At 42.3% G+C, this 16864-nt stretch overlaps 1 protein-coding gene across 21 annotated transcripts in view; it reads left to right on the plus strand.

Annotated features, from left to right (window-relative positions):
- The window catches only part of PTPRD (protein tyrosine phosphatase receptor type D), a 368228-nt gene that overhangs the window by 229072 nt on the left and 122292 nt on the right, over window positions 1-16864 (plus strand). For 9 of the 21 annotated variants that reach the window (XM_044272372.1, XM_044272450.1, XM_044272422.1 and 6 more), the window contains 4 exons: window positions 347-934; window positions 1300-1397; window positions 3006-3265; window positions 4540-4630. In XM_044272372.1, the coding sequence (XP_044128307.1) occupies window positions 347-934; window positions 1300-1397; window positions 3006-3265; window positions 4540-4630 (1037 nt within the window). Of the gene's footprint in view, window positions 1-346; window positions 935-1296; window positions 1398-3005; window positions 3266-4539; window positions 4631-16864 lie in introns of all 21 variants that reach the window. The other 12 variants (XM_044272365.1, XM_044272440.1, XM_044272415.1 and 9 more) reach the window with 2 other exon arrangements.

The raw sequence follows: 16864 nt of genomic DNA on the forward strand, positions 1-16864 counted from the left end.
AAATCTACTCCTGCTTCTAGCTGAGGTAGATTCCAGTCATCATTTACGTCAGTTTCTGGCATAAATGATGATAAATGAAGTATTAGTGATGGCCCCACCTAAACATCACCCTTGCCATGCCCCCTTTTCAGAAACTGGTGAAGGCAGAGTAAAATGCCAGTTGCAAAGAACTGTAGTAACAATGGCTTCTAAGATGTCGCAAAACCATGTGAGTCGTCTTTGCCTTAAAATATCTTAAATAGCTATGGTAGATGTTGGGGAATGCACATTGTCATCATACATCTAATGTATTCTTTAATTCACATGTATGTAGTTATATTACATTAAAATTGCATTTTTATTTCAGTTCCAGGTAGACCTCGACTTGTTATCAACCACACTCAGATGAACACTGCTCTTGTTCAGTGGTATCCACCTGTAGAAACCTTTGGCCCGATCATGGGTTATCGTCTAAAGTATGGTCGCAAAGATATAGACATTCTTACCACTCTAGAGTTCTTAGAAAAAGAAGACCACTTTACTGCCAAAGAAATCCACAAAGGAGCCTCCTATGTATTTAAATTATCAGCCAGAAATAAAGTGGGCTTTGGGGAAGAAAACATCCAAGAAATCATTATTCCAGAGGAGATACCAACTGGATTCCCTCAAAATCTTCACTGTGATAGCATGTCATCAACATCAGTGCAAATAACTTGGCAACCTCCAATCCTAGCAGAAAGAAATGGTGTCATCATGAAATACACCCTCCTGTACAGGGATATCAACAATCCATATAATCCATTTGAAGTTCCTATTGTTCCTGCTGACACAACCGTGACTCTCACTGCATTAAAACCTGATACCTTTTATGATGTTAAAATACGTGCTCATACCAGCAAGGGTCCTGGTCCTTTTAGTCCAAGTGTCCAATTCAGGACGCTGCCAGTAGATCAAGGTAGGATTTGTCTACTTAGGGCTTTCTCCTTAGAGGAATATCTTATCTTGGGAATTCGGGGTGCAGATATGGTTGCTCTCCTTGGTGGCACAACTCATTTTTATTATTGGATAAGGTAATGTACGGGAACCTTATTGTGTTTTGAAAGCACTCAGTTGGGTTTAGTCTCGATAGTTCCTGCATAATACTTTCAGGTAAGATAAGTAATCTGAAGCAATGAAAAGCAGATCACAGGGTCTTCATAATCTATCATTTCCTTCATCCTTTCTCAGACCTTGTAGAAATTAAGATGAAAAGGACCAAGGGAAGTTAGGTGTAATTGTTAAAAGAATAGTGCAAATGCAATGTTTTTACTTTTCCAGCAGTGTTTGCAAAAAATTTTCACGTAAAAGCTGTGATGAAGACATCGGTATTGCTGTCATGGGAGATTCCAGAAAACTACAACTCTGCATTGCCTTTTAAAGTAAGTTGTTCTCGATTTGATTTCTTGCAAAGAGCTAACATATTTGACAACAAATCTTCAATTCTTGATTATTCATGATGAAGCATACATGCAGAACAATCTAAATTAGTTTGTATGCCTTCCCTATTCCATGGTGTTCTTCTAGCTAACACAATATTAGTATTCAGTACTAGCATTTTCAGAGACAGCATTAGGGTAAAGAGAAGGAAAGATATCCTCAATATTCGTAAAAATATATATACTATACAAATGGGGTTCAATAACAAGTGATGTACTATTGTATCGTGTGTATATATATGTATATATACACACACACTATACAATAGTACATCGCTTGTTATTGAACAATATATATATATATTGTAAGGGATCAATCTCTTTCAAGGGGTCGCAATCACAGACTTCTCCTCTGAAAACGGGGTTGAAGTCCAAAAGGTACTTTATTTTAGCACTTCAGCACCATCACACACACAAACATTGAAAATGAACACCTGCCTGTCTGGGCTCTACCTAATGCAAGTGTTGTCTCTACATCACTTATAGAGCGCCGTTGACACACTGGATTAGATCCTGCTTCCTTAGCCAAATACGTTCCAGCAGCCTCCAGGCTGTGACCACACCAGCACCCTTGGGGGGAGATAGTCCAGAAGTCCTCCCAACTCTGACCATGCGACCCTCTTTCCATAGGCGTCGCTGGGCCTCCCCAAACTTCAGGCTTTACAAAGCCTCGTGGCCCCTCAGCCCTCTTGGCTGAGACCACACAGAGCCTCTCAGGCTTCCTCAGCCTTTCTCGCCCCTTGGCTGAGACCACACAGAGCCTCTCAGGCTTCCTCAGCCTTTCTCGCCCCAAGTCATAAACAGAGGGTTGTTGTATCCCACCTTGATTACAGCAGCAGGCCTCACCTCAATCTCCTCCGACAAAAGACAATATATGTAGTAGAAGGGTGTGGACTGGCAGATCCCACTACCAAACCTATCCCCCAGTCCACATGAAATCCAGCCCAGAACAACACCTAGACAAAACTGTCTCAGCAAACTACACTTTGCTGAAACCACTGCAGCTTTCTGGCTTTTAGTTATCTCACCCAGCTGAGGTATTTGGATGGGATATACACGCCTCCAGCACTTATACTGTACACATCACCACTACATATATATATATATATATATATATATTTAATATTTATAGTATACTAGGCAGGTACTGAATGTACATTACAGGTTGAACAGCACTTACGGACAGCTTTAAGGTTTATAACCTAAGGCTGAACTTTTCTTCCTACCGGATGATTTTGTACGCTGTGATGGCGTCTGTGTATTATCCTATAACTTCCATTGAAGTGTCTTTTTATTGGCTCGTTGAAACTATTATTGTAGCTATCACTTTTACCCAAAATATACACACACATAAACTGATGGCTCTTCTGGATTTGTCTTGTTTGCGTCCCCTATTTCATTTTACTGCACTTGGTATACAAACTTATTGTTACTTTAACTTACTGTACAACACAATGAATCCTTTTTGCACTGATTTTTTAATATATGTATATATTATATATATATATATAAAATTAATATTCAAACACAATTTTTTTTCTGCCATTCAAGATTCTGTATGATGACGGGAAGAAGGCTGCCGAAGTTGATGGTCGGGCCACACAGAAGCTCATTATCAATCTGAAACCTGAAACTCTATACTCCTTTGTCCTGACTAATAGAGGAAATAGTGCAGGTGGACTGCAGCATAGGGTGGCAGCAAAAACTGCACCAGATGTTCTCCGAACTAAGCCAGTTTTTATTGGGAAAACCAATTCAGATGGCATGATAACTGTGGAGTTGCCTGAAGTTCCTGCCAATGAAAAAATAAAGTAAGTCTCCTATTTACCCATGCCTTATTGTCAATTGTGTTTCCACTTATCTGTTTTAAAAGCAGAGAAATTAGGGTAGTTACCCAGGACCACCAATCTAAACTATTGTTGGAGAAACATAAAAGCTACCCTACATTTGGTGTCTGTGGGCAGTTAGGCCTATTTTTCTCTTAGACACTTTTGATAAATGTGGCCCTATGACTTTTGTTATATCATACCCGGTATATTTTCTCAGTGGTACAGTGTTGTAATGTGTTGACATCTATATATAAAGGAAATCTGAAGATGTAATACCTTGTCATTGGCCAATTGCAATGCATTTGATCCATTCCAGTAAAAATATTGAATCATAAAACCACTTTTCCTGGCTTCTTAGTGGTGAACATTGCTACTTTACTATATTGCGAGATTGGGCTCTGACTAGGACAACATCTACATGAAGGTCTCATATTCCCTAATGTTTGCACAAGCTAACTTCAAAACCATGTTCCTGCTTTATTGGCTTCCTGCCAATCCATAGTCCTGATAGAAAAAAAAAAGGGCCCTAGTCATGTGAGACCTATGATAGCTTATCCATACAGGCACCCTTAGATTTTAAGAACTCCACACTTTTTATGTTCACAGTTGTGCCATGGTTTCCATTTATAAGACATTGCCAAATCCACCACACAGTGGATACTAGTGGTGTCCATTAGACGCCCTTGACTTATATTTGATTTTTGATGGCAAGGATAGTGCTTGATATATTAGGTATTTGTGCAGTTTGGCAACAACAAAGTACTTGTCATATATTTTTTTAATCCCTAGAATATACTAATGAAAAATAATTAGTCAAAATGATAGACACAATATATAGAGACTGCATGGACTATAGGCAAGATGCACAAACAGTGAATAGACTAATAAACATTAGCAGGCATGTACTTGGCTGCAGTGATGGTTGACTTCATTTTAGAATTAATGAGTAGCTGTCTTCGCTGTAGTATGAAATATTGTTCCGTATACAAAAGGATGCCATTAAAGGTGTAGTGTAGCGGAAGAACTACCAATGCTGTAATTAATTCACAAAATTAACTTACGAAAATGCATGCAGTATGCAATTTTTTTTATATCTCACCTATAAAGTGATGATGGTGAATTCAGCTTAGACCTTGTATAAAAATTTGAATAAAATATGAATATAAATATGGTTTGCTCTTTGTGTCCTTAGTATTTAATTTTTTTTGTGTTCTTCTGTAGCATAGAAGATCTAATTACTAATTTATTTTTTACAGAGGCTATTACATTGTCATTGTCCCTTTGAAGAAGTTACGTGGAAAGTTTATTAAGCCCTGGGAGAGCCCAGATGAGATGGAATTAGATGAGGTAATATAGGATAATGCGCTATTTTCTTACACCATTGTCAAGCACTACACAGGTCTTTTTCGGCACTTCATTTGCTTCCAATGCTGGACACAATGAAGAGAGAGCAATTTCTGTTTTCCATACCCAATTTATACTTAATGTCAGTGTGAATTGTACATTGAGCATATCATTCGTGTTCTCAGCCTGCGGGGACAGAATGTTTAATTACTTAAATTAAAGCACCAAAAAAGGCCTGATCTCCTCTCTTTGTAATAAATATTTTACTCTTTGCTCAGTACAAAGAAAGATGTGAAAGTTCAGAGAGGTGAAATGATTACACAGCAATGGCTTAATCTCTCTGGATATGAACTCTATTAAAGGTCGTATTCATTAGTATCATTTGCTACATCTGAAACAAATGCTAAATTGCAATTTGCAATGCATTTTAACTTTTGACCTATACCTCTTGGCTCTTTTAACATTGCCTAATATTTCTTGCTATGTCTATGTCCTAGTTAAAAAGCTTTAGAATGAAACAAACATGGCTGAGGCGTTTGCTTGTTTGCCCCCAATGGCTTAGTCTGTCCTTTGCGGTCTAGCCATAGTTAGTGAAGTTTGTTTAGTTGCTTAGGTAGGTCAAGCTCGCTAAACTGTACTGTTGTTACATTATATTTCGTATTGTCACCAGTGTCCCCATACAATTCCTTTGAAACCAGCAGCCAATATATTTGCCCCTTTTTTCCACTTGACACCAGATTTTTTTTACATTTGCTATATTATATATTGTTTCTGGTATTTAATTGCTCTTAATCTCATTAACGTAGACTATGGCAAACCCTACTGTGGTCTTCAGTACAAATGGTAAGACATACAACCAAATATTAAAGAACTTAGGGGCACATTTATTAAGACCAGCGTTTTAGACCGAGGCACCGGCCTCTATATAACTTTGGTGGATTCATCGCTGCTTCTAAATGTAAGACAGCTTCCTTGCATGTGATTGGTAAATCTATGCATGTCTATCCTAAGATAAATAAGAAATAATATAAGGAAAGACTAGATGGACAAGTTGCCTTTTTCTACTGTTGATCAGTTTCCATGTAATTCATCTGCAGGCTGGGATTCAGATCATAATATGCATTGTGATTGTGTCACAATGATTTGTACAATGTACAGCAACACTTCATTGCACCTATGGGTTAACAGGCCTTTGAGAATTCTTCCATTATTGCAGTTCATTTGTGTTCAGTATGTAGAAAACAATTCTCTAATTCAGGGGTCGGCAACCCCCGGCACGCGTGCCAGAGATGGCACGCAGGTCATATTTGACTGGCACGCACCACGACGCACTGCACCTCTTAATTTTTTTTTAAATTCAGGTGCATCTACTAGGCCCGCCCCCACATGCTTCCCGCAGTGCCAACCAGCTACCAGACTCCACTGGGAACTCCTGGCCTGCGGAACTAGAGAAACCGTATGTTGTTTCCAGGGGGCCGTTCTGACTGTGACATTGGTTCCCGTGCAGCAGGATGTGTGTTTGTCTCCCCTTGGAACTTCCTGTTAGTGACTTGAGCCCACATGTGCAGCCTGGAAGCGGACTGTCATCCGCCAGATACCATTATTATGGTGTGTGTGACTGGATGTAGTGGCCGGCTGGCAGAGGGCACTGCTGCCTGGGAAACTACAACTCCCAGAATTTTGCTTGTTGCAGGAGTAGTAATGGCATAGGTGACAGCAGAGGGTTAGGAGTAGTAGTGGCATAGGTGACAGCAGAGGGTTAGGAGTAGTAGTGGCATAGGTGACAGCAGAGGGTTAGGAGTAGTAGTGGCATAGGTGACAGCAGAGGGTTAGGAGTAGTAGTGGCATAGGTGACAGCAGAGGGTTAGGAGTAGTGGTGGCATAGGTGGCAGCAGAGGGTTAGGAGTAGTAGTGGCACAGGTGACAGCAGAGGGTTAAGAGTAGTAGTGGCATAGGTGACAGCAGAGGGTTAGGAGTAGTGGTGGCATAGGTGACAGCAGAGGGTTAGGAGTAGTAGTGGCACAGGTGACAGCAGAGGGTTAGGAGTAGTAGTGGCATAGGTGACAGCAGAGGGTTAGGAGTAGTAGTGGCATAGGTGACAGCAGAGGGTTAGGAGTAGTAGTGGCATAGGTGACAGCAGAGGGTTAGGAGTAGTGGTGGCATAGGTGGCAGCAGAGGATTAGGAGTAGTGGTGGCATAGGTGGCAGCAGAGGGTTAGGAGTAGTAGTGGCATAGGTGACAGCAGAGGGTTAGGAGTAGTAGTGGCATAGGTGACAGCAGAGGGTTAGGAGTAGTAATGGCATAGGTGACAGCAGAGGGTTAGGAGTAGTGGTGGCATAGGTGACAGCAGAGGGTTAGGAGTAGTAGTGGCATAGGTGACAGCAGAGGGTTAGGAGTAGTAGTGGCATAGGTGACAGCAGAGGGTTAGGAGTAGTAGTGGCATAGGTGACAGCAGAGGGTTAGGAGTAGTAGTGGCACAGGTGGCAGCAGAGGGTTAGGAGTAGTAGTGGCATAGGTGACAGCAGAGGGTTAGGAGTAGTAGTGGCATAGGTGACAGCAGAGGGTTAGGAGTAGTAGTGGCATAGGTGACAGCAGAGGGTTAGGAGTAGTAATGGCATAGGTGACAGCAGAGGGTTAGGAGTAGTGGTGGCATAGGTGACAGCAGAGGGTTAGGAGTAGTAGTGGCATAGGTGACAGCAGAGGGTTAGGAGTAGTAGTGGCATAGGTGACAGCAGAGGGTTAGGAGTAGTAGTGGCATAGGTGACAGCAGAGGGTTAGGAGTAGTAGTGGCACAGGTGGCAGCAGAGGGTTAGGAGTAGTAGTGGCATAGGTGACAACAGAGGGTTAGGAGTAGTAGTGGCATAGGTGACAGCAGAGGGTTAGGAGTAGTAGTGGCATAGGTGACAGCAGAGGGTTAGGAGTAGTAGTGGCATAGGTGACAGCAGAGGGTTAGGAGTAGTAGTGGCACAGGTGGCAGCAGAGGGTTAGGAGTAGTAGTGGCACAGGTGGCAGCAGAGGGTTAGGAGTAGTAGTGGCACAGGTGGCAGCAGGGGATGGTGTGATGGGGCAGTCAGATGGAAAGTTGATAGGGAGCTTGGAGAATGGGAGAAGCTTTGTGACTAAATTGGCGGTGGGTTTAGGATGGTGAGTCTGCATGTGACTGCTAGGGGTTATGGGGGGACAATATGGAGCAAGCTTCTGACAACTTTGGGGAGTGGGAGAATGGTGAGCCTACATGTGATTGCTGGAGGGGGGGATGGGTAGCAAGCTTCTGACAACTTTAGGGGGTGTGGAGGATAGTGATCCTACATATTATTGCTGAGGGGGGATGGGCAGCAAGCTTCTGACACTTTAGTAGCCTATATGTGACTGCCAAAAAAGGGACCTAAAAGTCTTCTCATATGAACTAAAGCTGGATCGTCTTTGCAAAGAAATTCAGGAACAAGGGTCGCATTGAGTAGTAAGGTAAACTGATTATTCATTTTTTGTCACATACAGTTTGTTTTATAAGACTTTTCTGTATTGTCTGGCACACTGAGTGCTTCAACTTAGATTTTTTTTTTTTTATCGGCACTCCATCCAAAAAAGGTTGCCGACCCCTGCTCTAATTCAATAAAGTTCATTTAATCTGTTATTAATGTGACCTGATCAGTGGGAGACTATTAAATATTCTAGATGGCCCAAGGTAATTTGGCATACTTAATCAAATATTCTGGATTAGAAAAGTATATACAACTAGGTTGTAAGGGTTGAGAAGAAGTGAAATACATTTTTGGCACAAAATCTACAGTTGATCCATTCACACGTTCGTATGTGTTTTGCGGATGCGCAAAACACGGACACCGGCAATGTGTGAACCGCACATCGCCTTATAGAAAATGCCGTTTCTTGTCCGCAGTTGCGGACAAGAATAGGACATGTTCTATCTTTTTGCGGAATGGAAGTGCGGATCCGCAAATGCGGATGTGGACAGCACATTCCAGCCCCATTGAAAATGAATCGGTCCGCACCTGTTCCGCAAAATTGCGAAACGGATGCGGACCCATTTTGCAGACGTGTGAATGGACTCTTAGGGAAATGTTTGACACCAAGATAGTGCATCCTGCAATTAAAAATATCAGGACCTTGACGGACTTTACTGATACGAGTTGCATAACCTGCTCCAAAATGTAGCACAGCTTGTCACATTTAGCTTTAGAGAAATGATCAGCACCTAACCTGACAAGTAAGGTGTGGCTTACGGAAAAGGGGTGTGTCCTAATATATGCCATTTTGCACCAATATTGCACCACAAGCCTGATACTGTCTCAAATTAAGACAACTAAAAGTTGGTTTAGAGCTAGACAAAATCCCTGCACCAAATACATTATCCAGCCTGAGCCGCTGTGAAGGTCTAAACAACACCATCTATAACTTAGTAAATTTGCCCCAAAGCTGTAATTTTCCTCTGGATAAGGCTACTTTCACACTTGCGGCAGGATGGATCCGACAGGCTGTTCACCATGTCGGATCCGTCCTGCGGCTATTTTGCCGTGCCACCGGACCGCCGCTCCGTCCCCATTGACTATAATGCACGGGGCGGAGCTCCGGCGCAGCACGCTGGTGCACGGCGAAAGGCCGCCGGACTAAAATTACTGCATGTTAGGCTTTTTAGTCCGGCGGCTCCGCCCCCGTCCCTATTATAGTCAATGGGGACGGAGCGGCGGCACGGCGAAATAGCCGCAGGACGGATCCGACTTGCCGCAAGTGTGAAAGTAGCCTTAAAGGTTTGGTCTTTTGAAATATCAGGAGAAATGTTTTTTATCCATTATTAAAGCTGTGAGATGAAAGTGGAGCCCATTATGGCCCTTCTTTTTAATTCCTTTAATCCATTGTGACTTGAATCATTCTACTCACTTTACATAAAATTAATATGTCTACCAATATTAAGACTGTTGCTTATTTACAATCGCATTCCCATAAATGGCAATAATCACTTCTGGTTCATTTGCTGTCTCGTGATATGTTGGAGTAATAATTCTTTTATGAGGTGGCATTAAAAAAGCCACTTACATATAGTTAACTGATAACAGTCAGTGTTTGGTCAGTGATTTACATCAGTGTGTGAGCCAAAATAAAGTGCAGGTCTAAACACAGAACAGATTTTGATCTTTCGCTCATACCTTATGTCTATGTAGCCTCCACTCCTGGTTTTGGCTCACAATCACTGACGGAAATCACTGACGAATGAATAAGGCCTTGGGGTACTTTCACACTTGCGGTAGAAGATTCCGGCATGCAGATGCTGATCCATCTGACAAATGCATTTAAATACCGGATCCATTTTTCCGGATGTTCCTGGAAAGCCGGATCCGTTAAGCCGGAACACTTAGTGCCGGATCCAGCACTAATACACTTCAATGTAATTTAATGCCGGATCTGGCATTTCGGCAAGTGATCAGTATTTTTGGCCAGAGAGAAAACTGTAGCATGCTGCGGAATTTTCTCTGTCCAAAAAACGTAAGAGGGACTGAACTGATGCATCCTGAACGGAATGCCCTCCATTCAGAATGCATTAGGATAAAACTGATCCTGTGACAGAACTCAGTGCCGGAAAACAAAAACGCTAGTGTGAAAGTACCCTTAGACTGTCTAATCTAAGTTCGTACTGTCTAAAAAATGGACATTATTAGTTAATATGCCCCAATATCTTTAACTCCTTGCTGCAAATGGATGTAGCTATACATCAAGATTGCATGTAACTTGCTGCAGTCAGACGTACAGCTACATCCGAACAGTTAACCAGAGCTGTGACACTATAAAGTATCACAGCCCCAGAGTCTCACAGAGAGCACAGACACAGGAGAAGCTGGCAAGGGACCAATCAAAGTGGTCCCTTGCCGGTGATCGCTCTAATTGGTTAGTCTGTGCAGACTAACCAATCGTAGCATGGCAGTGTAAAAATGCCAGTTTAAGGATCTGATCTCCACTCTGGAGATCCGATCCTGAAATCATGCATGTGCCCCTGATGCCCCCTGTTCCCCTGATACTCTGTGTGCCCCAAATGTGCCACATATGCCTACTGCTGCTCTCCTTGCGGTCCACCCCCTGTGCATCTGTGATGGCAGTGGCTCATTAACAGAGTCGCCCTGAGGGTCTGATCAGGCTTAGTGTCACTTCAAAACTAACAGTACTATACAGTACTCTGCTATAGAAGAGTATGGCAGAGTATAGTACAGCCAAGATCCAAGTAGGGTTGTAGCGGGTATCGAATTATCGTTACCCAATCAATACTTTTGTACCAGTATAGATTCGATACCGGGATTTGACATTTACCGATACTACAGTCTAGTATCAGAGAACATGGCGCACGCTGCTCTCAGCGCGCACCATGTTCTCCTAAGCAGCACAGGTGAGAAGGAGTCTCTCTCTCCCTCCCCACTGTGCCGCCGCTGCCAATAAGAAGAGAGACAGAAGGAGGAGGGGAGGGGCTGTGGCCACTGCGCCACCAATGATGATAAATATTAATAATGATGATAACTCACCCATTAATACAAATAAAGGGCGACGGGTGCTGGCGGCAGAATCACATAGCCAGCACCCCATCTCTATGACAGGGCGCTGTGAGCCGCGGCAGTTAACCCCTCAGGTGTGGCACCTGAGAGGTTAACTGCCACAGATCACAGTGGCCTGTCATAGACTTCGGGTGCCGGCTATGTGATTCTGCCGCCGGAACCTGCCTCCTGTATTTTGAATTAAAAGGTTACTTATCTTCATTGGTGGCGCAGTGCCCCCATCCTTCCCCCAATACTAAAATCATGGGTCGCGCAGTGCGCCCCCCCTCCCCCCCCCAGTGCTAAAAACATTGGTGGTGCAGTGCGCTCCCCCAACCCCCCCAGTATTATAATCATTGGTGGCAGTGTCCACAGGGTCCCCTCCCCTCCTCTTCATTTATTGGTGGTGTAGTGACAGCTTCTGATCGGAGCACCAACAATGTAATCCTGGGGCTCTGATCAGTTACCATGGCAGCCAGGACGCTACTGAAGCCCTGGCTGCCATGGTAAGTTCCCTGCTGCTGTGTGCACAGGGCAGCAGGGAGAATGTGATGTCCTATTCACCCTAATAGATCTCTATTAGGGTGAATAGGAAAAAAGATCCCAGGTTCTAGCCCCTAAGGGAAAAAAAGTTTAAAAAAAAACTACTAAAAATATGAAGTTTAAATCACCCCCTTTCCCAATTTTACATATAAAATTAATAAACATATTACATATCGCCACGCCCAAAAAAAGTGCAAACTATTAAAATATTAAAAATGCAGTGAATGTCGTAACAGAAAAAATCAAAATAAAAACCACGCTATTCGCCATTTTTTTTGTCACCTTGTCCCCTCAAAAAATAAGATCGGACTATTCGATTATGGGCCGGATGTTCCATTAAATGCGGAATGCACGCTACTTTTTTTTGCGTGGTATTGAATGGTATTGAGTATCGCAATCGAAAAACCTATTCAAAATTTTGGTATTGCAACAACCCTAGATCCAAGTAAAATTCCCTTTTCCCCTTATCCGCGCATTTATAATTGATTAAAAAATAAAATAAACTACACATAATTGGTATTGCGGCATCCATAATGACCTGATCTATAAGAAGATCATGTTACTAATCCCACAAGGTGAACGCCGTAAAAAAACAAACAAACAAAAAACATTGATGAAATTGCTCTTTTAGACACCTCAACTCCCCCCAAATTTTTTTATTAAATGTGATCAAAAAGTCATATGTGTCCCAAAATGGTACCAAGTACAGCCCGTCCCGCAAAACCAAGCCCTCATACAGTTTAATTGGTGAAAAAATAAAGGTGTTATGGATGTTAGTATTTGGTGATGTAAAATATAACTTATTTTTAATACAAATGTGGTTTTATGCTGCAAAAGTAGTAAAACATTATAAAAAATAACTATGTAAATTTGATATCACCATAATCTTATGAACCCACGTGACAAGGTTTAATATACATACTGCATGGAGAACCGCATAAAAAAAAAAAAAAAAACATTGACAGAATTGCAATTTTTGAAAACCTCAGCTCCCAAAAATTTGTATAAAAAGCGGTCAAAAAGTCATATTGTCACGGCTGAGGATGGGGAAAACCCTCAGCCGTGCGATGCCAGAAGATGTTAGACTGCTCGGCCAGGACGACAGGATTAGGGAGCAGGTCACCTCCTAAAGCGTCCCTAACCTGACCCTAACTCCTAGCTGCATGGGCCGACCGTGAAGGTAGGAGGACCCATGCTCAGGAACCTCGGATCCCTAACTCACCCTCCGACCGGTCCCTGAACTAGGAGTCAAGGTAAGACGGCCTGTTCCTTCTGGACACGGAGGAACAGGGGTCTCACTGGCCAAGCAACAAGGAATGGGGAAACACATACAACATACAGATATGACAGGCGAACTACTAGTTCCACACGTACCTGTCACAGCCACGCTGACTGGAACCCATGCATGCACTACTAATGTCCACAGAACAACTAGAGGACCCAGCACACATAACATACAGGTAACCAGGACATCCGTAGTTGCAAATAAACAGAGACAAAGGAAAACATCAACTGAACATCAAGACATAAACTTCACAGATAAACCTATGACCACAAGGGTGGCCCCCACTGGCAGATTATATACACAGGAGGCTGCTCCAGCTAAGCATGGCTGAAGCAACCCACTGACACATGCCAAACACAGAGGCTTTATAGGCCTAAGAGGCCACACCCACACAGACACACCTAGTGTCTCACACACACAGAAAGGGAGTTAACCCTTCCAACACCAGGGAAGGGAAAACACCACTTAAAGGGGAAGTGTCCAAACCAAGATCACACTGTGGCTGTTGCCGCAGGCAACGACATGGGTGGCAGCCATGTCCTGGGAGTCAGCCCGAAGGCCGGGACACTGCCACCACATGTACACATCCAACCAAACGTTGCCACGGGCAGCCACAGTGAAGGGAAGAGTCCTAGTGCACACACAACACAAAACACAGTGTACACCAGACAAACAAAGTGCATACATAAACACACAAGCCAAGTGCAACCGCATGCACAACATAGCAAGCTGCAAGGATACAGCTCAGGCTGCTATGCTGCCACATAAATACTGTTGCCAGCGGCAACCACAGGTGAGGCAAATACCACAGCCCTCACCTGTGATTGACAACAGACCAGACCACTGACAACCGCATGCGGTTCAGGAGTCACGACCATGACCATGGCCGTGACACATATGCACCACAAAATGGTAATAATAAAATATATATCTTGTCCTGAAAGAAAACAATCTCTCACCAAGCTCAGTCAACAAAAAAATAAAAAAGTTATTGCCCTTGCAAATTCCATATTAGAAAATCCAGGTATGGCTCCTTCCCTTCTGAATCCTGCCATGTTCCCAAACAGCAGTTTTTGACCTGTATTGACAAAAAATAATAAATTGTGGGGTGTATTTTCTCCTGTTACCCCTTGTGAAAATGAATCATTTTTTGCCAAAGCAACATTTAATTGTTTTATTGTAGTCACAGACAAGTGTTTCTAAATTCTTTGAAATGCTTGCCAAGTCATATCACTCACTGCACCCCTCAATAAATTCCTTGAGGGGTGCAGTTTCCAAAATGGGGTAACTTTTTGGGTGTTTCCACTGTTGGGGTATCGCAGGGTCTCTTCAAATCCATCATGGTGCCCAGAAACCATTCCAGCAAAACTTGCCTTCCAAAAACAATATTGTGCGCACTGTCGTGTGCCCATGCAGCAGTTTATGACCACATAAGGAGTGTTTATTTAAACTGCAGAATCAGGGTAATCAATATTAAAGTTTGAATTGCTGTTAACCCTTGCTGTGCTACAGTAAAACAAAATGATTATAATGGAAAATCTGCACAAAAAATTTACATTTTAAAATTTCACCTCAAAAATTGGTTTTAAGTTATTTGAAGGGTGTAGTTTTCTAAAATACGGTCATTTATGGGAGGTTTCTATTTTGTAAGCCCCTCAAAGTGACTTCATAACTGAATTGGTCTTTTAAAAAGTCATTTTTTTCTTCAAAATCTAAAAAAAATGCTTCTAAAAAAAATATTATATTTACAAAATGATGCCAACATAAACTAGACATGCGGTTAATGTAAGGTAATACTGTAACTATTTTATGAGGGTTATCACTTTCCACCTTGAAAACAAACAAATTCAAATTTCTAAAATGGACAATTTTTATAATTTTTTTTAAATTTTTTTTCATAAATAAAGGTAAAACATATAAACTCAAATTTACCACTAACATAAAGTGCAATCTGTCACAAAAAATGATTTCAGAATGGCTTGGATAAGTAAAAGCATTAAAAAGTTATCCACACAAACAGATTTGAAAAATAGGGCTTGGTCGTTAAGGCCAAAACTGTTTGCAGAGGCAAAGGGTTAAACATAGAGGTTTTCTAGGACAAGGTGACATGACATCAACTGAGACTTAGGAATTCTGACAGGAAATATAAGGAAACACTTCCTTATTAAAAGAGTAATACATTCAAGCAAAATTTTTCCAATGTGTGTGGTAGAGGGAGGACTCATACAGTTACAGAATTGAACTTGTATAAAACAAACATTATAGTGTGGATCTAAATAAAAAGCCGCTAATTACTTTAGTCATTTACTGTCTGTTACAAAAATAGTCCATATGTTAAATATTCCCTTTGCTTAAGTAAAATGGAGCCCCCCGGTGTTGAATCTTTACAGTAATTTGCCCACCCTACTACTGAGATGAGTGAGCAGTTCACACATGCTCAGTTCCATCCTTCAACTTCCAACTGCAGGATCTTCTCATAGAAACTGTAATAGTTAGGCCTCATGCACATGCAGATCGCGGACCTATTCACTTGAATGGGGTCTGCGATCCACATCCGACTGTTTGCACCGCAAAAAAGTAGTGCATGCACTACTACGAAGTGCTTCCGTGGGCTTCCGATCCGTGCCTCCGTTCTGCACTGCATCTCCCGGAGATGTGGACCCATTCAAGCGAGCCCTAACACACCTCCTGAGCTGCCAGCCTGAGGAAAATCGAGCAGAGTGATTGTATAATGAGTAGGGAGACCTTCACAACTATGCAAAGTAGAAGGCTGGTTTTCTTAGAGATTTTCATGTACTATATTAGGTTTTCATTTTTCATTTTCATTATTTTACAATAATCATTGTAAACCCCTTTAATTGAATCCTGCAAAAACAATCCTTATGGAAGACTAGATATAAGTTTCAGCTTTGGCTTTTTGTGGCGGTTTGTGCGGTTCTGCTACGACACTGCAGCTAAAAATATAGCAGGAGAGAGCAAGCGCCAGGAAAATTGTTTGTTTACTTGTAACTGGTTTCATTGCACTCCTAGAAGGCAGCTGCCCTCCCCTGTTATCCGTTTAAAGTAAAAGTCATATAAAATATGTCTGAATTGTGGTGGGAAAGGAAGAAAAGACTTGAGCAAGTACAAATTATATTTGGATCACAAAAAAACACATTGCAGGTGGGAAGAAACCAGGATGAAAATAACACACAGTTTAGGCTACTTTCACACTAGCGTTCGGGGCTCCGCTTGTGAGTTCCGTTTGAAGGCTCTTACAAGCGGTACCGAACGCTTCCGTCCAGCCCCAATGCATTCTGAGTGGATGCGGATCCGCTCAGAATGCATCAGTCTGGCACCGTTTGGCCTCCGCTCCGCTCAGCAGAAGGACACCCGAACGCTGCTTGCAGCGTTCGGGTGTCTGCCTGGCTATGCGGCGCCAAACGGATCCGTCCAGACTTACAATGTAAGTCAATGGGGACGGATCCGTTTGAAGTTGACACAATATGGCTCAATTTCAAACGGATCCGTCCCCCATTGACTTTTAATGTAAAGTCTGGACGGATCCCTCTGACTTACTTTCACACTTAGAATTTTTTCTGAAATATAATGCAGACGGATCCGTTCTGAACGGATCCCATCGTCTGCATTATAGGAGCGGATCCGTCTGTGCAGACGCCAGACGGATCCGCTCTGAACGCAAGTGTAAAAGTAGCCTTACATATATCAAAAATATATTGCTAGAACATTTATTAATACTAGAAATGAAAGATTTATGGGAAATAACATTATTGGAGAAATATTTAGAATGGGACACAATACCCAAGGGGTTAAAAGTGGAAAAAATATTATCGGCTGACATAGGAAGTAATGATGTCACCATTGAGTGGAACGAGA

This window comes from Bufo gargarizans, chromosome 1 (genome assembly GCF_014858855.1).
Source record: "Bufo gargarizans isolate SCDJY-AF-19 chromosome 1, ASM1485885v1, whole genome shotgun sequence".
Classification (NCBI taxonomy): Eukaryota; Metazoa; Chordata; class Amphibia; order Anura; family Bufonidae; genus Bufo; species Bufo gargarizans.